Raw genomic sequence first — 5,476 nt, 5'->3', positions numbered from 1 at the left:
AAACATAATGCAAATTCTCTTCGGACCATGAGAGTTGTCTTTGGACGATGAGGATGATGTCCTGGGTCATGAAGCATATGATAAGGGATTCGCAGGCCATAGCATGGTGTCTTCGGGCTATGAGGATGGTGCCTTCGGACTATGACGCCTTCAGACAATGTGGCGATGCTTCAACCCATGAAATGCAAATATGCGGTAGTATCGATTGTTTGATAGAGGAAATATGTGATGCTTTGTCATATGCGAGAACGAGACGAGACAAAGCTTAGTCTTGTATAAAATGAGTGCATTGTTTTAGCCCGAAGCAAAGAGTGGAGACAATGCTTAGTCTCATGTAGGGAAAGGCAGTGCTTAGCCTTATACAATGGTGAGGCAATGCTTAGCCCTATGCAGTATGAAGGCAGTGCTTAGCCTCATGCAGAGAATAGAGATGGTGCTTAGTCTCATGCAAGGAAGGCAATGCTTAGCCTTATGCAATGATGGAGGCAGTGCTTAGCCTCATGCAAAGAATAGAGACACTGCTTAGTCTCATATAAGGAAAGGCAGTGCTTAGCCTTATGCAATGGTGAGGCAGTTCTTATACCTATGCAGTATGGAGGCAGTGCTTAGCCTCATGCATAGAATAGAGACGGTGCTTAGTCTCATACAAGAAAAGGCAGTGCTTAGCTTTATGCAATGAAGAAGGCAATGCTTAGCCTCATGCAAATGATGGAGACAATGCTTAGTCTCATGCAAGGGAAGGCAATGCTTAGCCTTATGAAATAATGGAGGCAGTGCTTATCCTCATGTGAAGAATGGAGACAATGCTTAGTCTTGTGCAAGGGAAGGCATTGCTTAGCCTTATGCAATAATGGAAGCATTTCTTAGCCTCATACAAAGGATGGAGACAGTGCTTAGCCTTATGCAATAATGGAAGCATTTCTTAGCCTCATACAAAGGATGGAGACAGTGCTTAGCCTTATGCAATAATGAGGGTAGTGTTTAGCCCTATGCGGGAAGAGCAATGATTAAATATGAGAGGGGACGATTATTCTTAGCTTGACGCGTTTGTGCTTGGCAACTTCTGTCAGTGTGAAGATAGTGATCTTATTTGTATGTATATAGTTGCGAACGTGCTTATTATTTCCATTGTGCCTCCATCTAAAGAAAAATCGTGAGTTTTTTTGGAGAGGGGAGGTTGGTTCCTGCTCTTGATTCCTTGCTTTGCCTTTGCTCCTATTTCGAGGTCCTGTTTGAGTCACACCGGGTAACGTCTGGCTACTACGGGAAAAAAAGAGACTTTCGAAAAACATGCATTTGTGAAAATCGTTTATATAAAATGTGGTTGTGATATTACATGAGAGCAAATAGTTTTGTCGAATTGATTGTGACGCGCTTCTGAGACACTGCAACCTTCTTAACTCGGAATTTTGAGGGTCCTCCTCAAAATTTTGCCCCAGTTTATATGCATACTTCTTGCGGTACATTCCTTGGCGATTCTAAATATGACAAGATCGGGCAAACTCGAGATCTTACCCCCGTTTCTAACCATAGGGGAAATGAAGAAATTATTATGATGTGACCGAACCCACATGGTTGCCGACGTATCCCTTCTTAAATGGGAATCAGGTCAAGCGTAGTTCAGGTTACATCAAATAGAAAGTGCAAACATAGTCTTAAACATAATATCTCTTGACTGCGTCCGAATTGATAGGTTTTGGCCAGATCTCTCCATCTATTTCTGCAAGTATAAACGTTGCTTCTGTTAGTACTCGGTGAACCATGTAAGGGCCTTTCCAGTTGGGTGAGAATTTCCCCCTTGCTTCATCCTGATGTGGGAAGATTCGCTTCAACACCAATTTCCCTGGTGTGAATTGCCTTGATCAGACCTTTTTATTGAAAGCCCTTGCCATTCTGTTCTGGTAGAGTTGACCGTGACACACTACGCTCATTCTTTTACCATCAATGAGAGCTAGTTGTTTGTATCGGCTCCGTACTTATTCCACATTGTTAAGCTCGACTTCTTGTATAATTCGTAAGAAAGGGATCTCTACTTCCACTGGGATAACAACTTCGGTACCATAGACTAGTAGATATGGAGTTGCCCCAGTTGATGTACGAACTGTGGTACGCTATCCGAGCAAAGCAAATGGTAGCTTTTCGTGCCATTGCCTATAGTTGTCCACCATTTTCCTTAATATCTTCTTGATGTTCTTGTTGGCGGCTTCTACGGCTCCATTCATTTGCGTCCTGTATGCTGTAGAATTTTGATGCTTGATCCTGAATGTTTCACATATACCTTTCACCAGGTCACTGTTGAGATTGGCGGCATTGTCAGTAATGATTGACTCAGGCACTCTGAATCGACAAATAATGCAATCCCAGACAAAATCTGCTACGACCTTCTTAGTCACAGTCTTGTAGGACGCGATTTCGACCCATTTTGTGAAGTAGTCTATGGACACCAAAATGAATGTGTGTCCGTTTGAAGCAGCGAGTTCAATTGGTCCGATGACATCCATGCCCCATGTAGAGAAAGACCATGGTGAACTCATTGCATTGAGTTCGTTGGGCGGTACTCGTATCATATCAGCATGTATATGGCATTGGTGACACTTTTGAACATATTTGATATAGTCTGTTTCTATAGTCATACAGAAATACCCTGCTTTTAATATCTTCTTGGCCAAAACGAAACCGTTCATGTGAGGTTCGCAAATTCCGACATGTATCTCTTCGAGCAATCTAGATGCTTCCTTGGTATCGATACATCGCAATAATCCCAAATCAGTAGTCCTTCAATACAGAGTTCCCCCGCTTTGAAAGAAATGGCGGGTCAATCTTCGAAATATGCGCTTCTGAGTGTGTGTAGCATTCTCTGGGTATTCTACTTTTTCTAGGTATTCCTTGATGTCGTGGAGCCATATATTTCTGTCGAACTCTTCTTCAATATGAGCACAATAGGCTGGTTGCTTACGAATTCCTATTGGGATAGGGTCGATGAAATTCTTGTCTGGATGTTGTATCATGGAAGACAAGGTAGCTAATACATATGCGAACTCGTTCTGAATCCTCAGAATATATTTGAATTCTATATTTGTGAACCTCTTGATAAACTCTTGTACACAGTGCAAGTATGGCAATATTTTAGTTTCTTAGTAGCCCATTCTCCTAGTACTTGGTGTACCAATAGATCAGAATCCCCGATTACCAATAACTCCTGAATGTTCATGTCAACCTGGGAACCTGAGTTTTGCGGATACCGGGTAATGTTGACCGATTTTTGATACTAAGACAGCTCCAATGCCCACTCCCTTGAAGTTTGTTGCTATGTCGAAGAACATCCTCCAACTATCGTATGCTTCGGTAATATCTTCACCTACAAATGACACCTCCTCATCGGGAAAATACGTCTTCAGTGGTTCGTATTCTCTATCTACGGGATTCTCCGCCAAGTGATCGGCTAATGCTTTCCCCTTGACTGGCTTCTGAGTTACATAGATGAAGTCGAACTCACTTAGCAATATCTGCCACTTTGCTAACTTACCCGTAGGCATGGGTTTCTTAAAGATGTATTTTAGTGGATCCATCCTTGACATGCGATATGTAGTGTACGCACATAAATAATATCTCAATTTCTAGGCTATCCATGTTAGAGCACAAAAGGTGTGCTTCAACAAAGAGTAACGGGCCTCGTAAGGCGTGAACTTTTTGCTCAGATAATATATCGCTTGCTCTTTCCTCCCAGTTTTGTCATGTTGTCCTAGAACACAGCCAAATGCTCCATCCAACACTGACAGATAAAGCAACAGAGGTCTTCCTGGTTCTGGCGGGACTAACACGGGCGGTTCAGACAAATACTCTTTGATTTTGTCGAAGGATCTCTGACATTCTTCAGTGTAGCTTGTTGCAGCATCTTTCCTCAGCATCTTGAAGATCGACTCACATATCACCGTTGATTGTGCTATAAAATGACTGATATAATTGAGGCGTCCTAGAAAACTCATCATATTCTTCTTATTCTTTGGTGGTGGCAAGTCCTGGATAACTTTGATTTTTGACGGGTCTAACTCAATACCTCGGCGGCTGACGATGAAACCTGGCAACTTTCTAGCAGGGACTCCGAAGGCACATTTTGCGGGGTTCAACTTCAAATTGTATTTTCAAAGTCGGTCGAAAAACTTCTTCGGGTCTGCTATGTGATCTAAGCTCCTTTTGGATTTGATGATAACATCATTCATATACACCTCTATTTCCTTGTGTATCATATCGTGAAAGATAGTCGTCATGGCCCTTATGTAGGTGGCCCAGCATTATTTAAACCAAACAACATTATTTTGTAACAATATATCCCCCATGGTCTAATAAAGGCGGTCTTTTTAGAATCCTCTTCGTCCATCCAGATCTGATGATATCCCGCGAAGCAATCCACAAAATATTAGAGTTCATGCTTGGCGCAGTTGTCGATAAGTATGTGTATGTTAGACAATGGGAAATCATCCTTGGGACTTGCTCTGTTCATCTCGATAATCGACACATACCCTAACTTTCCCATCTTTCTCCGGAACCGACACAATGTTGGCTAACCAGGTTGGGTATTTGACCACTCGAAGAACCTTGGCTTTGATTTGCTTGGTGACCTCCTCTTTTATCTTCAGACTCATATGTGGCTTTAACTTTCTAAGCTTCTGCTTTACCGGTGGACACATGGGATTGGTAGGTAGCTTGTGAGCTACTATGGATGTGTTCAACCCAGTCATATCATCGTAGGACCATGCGAAAATATCCTTATATTCCTTTAGGAACCTGATATACTCTTCCTTTTCTGATGGTGATAGATGAATTCTTATACGAGTTTCCTTGACTATTTCAGAATCCCCTAAGTTAACGGCCTCAGTTTCCTCAAAATTAGACTTTGGTTTGTTTTTAAAGTTCTCTACTTCTTTGACAATTTCCTCAGGTATTATGTCATCTTCCAGATCTTCCGAATCACTGTCCTTATGTTGCGTTGTCTCATTTTATGTCACAGTCGTAGGTTCATCAGGATATGTAATAATTATGCTGAAAAGAATGTAGAAAGATTATAATAAATACGAAAAACAATAATGCATTGATAAACTTTGAAAAATGTTAACAAATACGACTCGATGGCTCGAGTAATTATTTCAAAACAAAATACTGAAAATGTCTTAAATGCTCAAAACAATTTGAAAACAAGTCATGCTAATTTACCAAGCTACCCAGGAACTCGGCGAGCCCGGGATGGTGCAATAGTCCAATTCTTGAGAACAACTCCTTCTTTCATTATCGGAATGGTAAGATCCTCATCCTCCTCAATAATTGCACTGCAGTCCATGTCTCCTTCATCCATAAACAGCTTCCTCATACTGGCCAAAATCTCGTCTTCCTCGGATCCCCACATTATGTCAGCCTGATGTAATGTCTGGTGCAGAGGTGATATGGGTTGTTCCAGCGGATAATAATAGGCGCGCCATGG

The 5,476-nt window shown here is 41.7% G+C and overlaps 1 protein-coding gene across 1 annotated transcript; it reads right to left on the bottom strand.

Moving 5' to 3' along the window:
* Window positions 1-2,111: 2,111 nt before the first annotated feature.
* On the bottom strand, window positions 2,112-3,569 carry LOC138904533 (uncharacterized). The gene is made up of 2 exons (XM_070193040.1): window positions 3,226-3,569; window positions 2,112-2,337 (listed from the first exon to the last, which is right to left on the bottom strand). Exons 1-2 carry the CDS (start codon window positions 3,567-3,569, stop codon window positions 2,112-2,114), a joined length of 570 nt encoding a protein of 189 aa, XP_070049141.1.
* Between the last annotated feature and the right edge of the window lie 1,907 nt (window positions 3,570-5,476).

Source organism: Nicotiana tomentosiformis, chromosome 1 (genome assembly GCF_000390325.3).
Source record: "Nicotiana tomentosiformis chromosome 1, ASM39032v3, whole genome shotgun sequence".
NCBI lineage: Eukaryota > Viridiplantae > Streptophyta > Magnoliopsida > Solanales > Solanaceae > Nicotiana > Nicotiana tomentosiformis.
The sequence above is the reverse complement of the archived record's forward strand: the minus strand, read 5'-3'. Positions and strand labels throughout refer to the sequence as shown.

Excerpts from the sequence above, each read along its gene's own strand:
- LOC138904533 (XM_070193040.1), bottom strand. The coding sequence starts at position 3,569 with ATGGATCCACTAAAATACATCTTTAAGAAACCCATGCCTACGGGTAAG. Across the intron at positions 2,338-3,225 it reads CCGGTATCCGCAAAACTCAG|AGTGCCTGAGTCAATCATTA; the intron begins GTTCCCAGGTTG and ends TTGTCGATTCAG.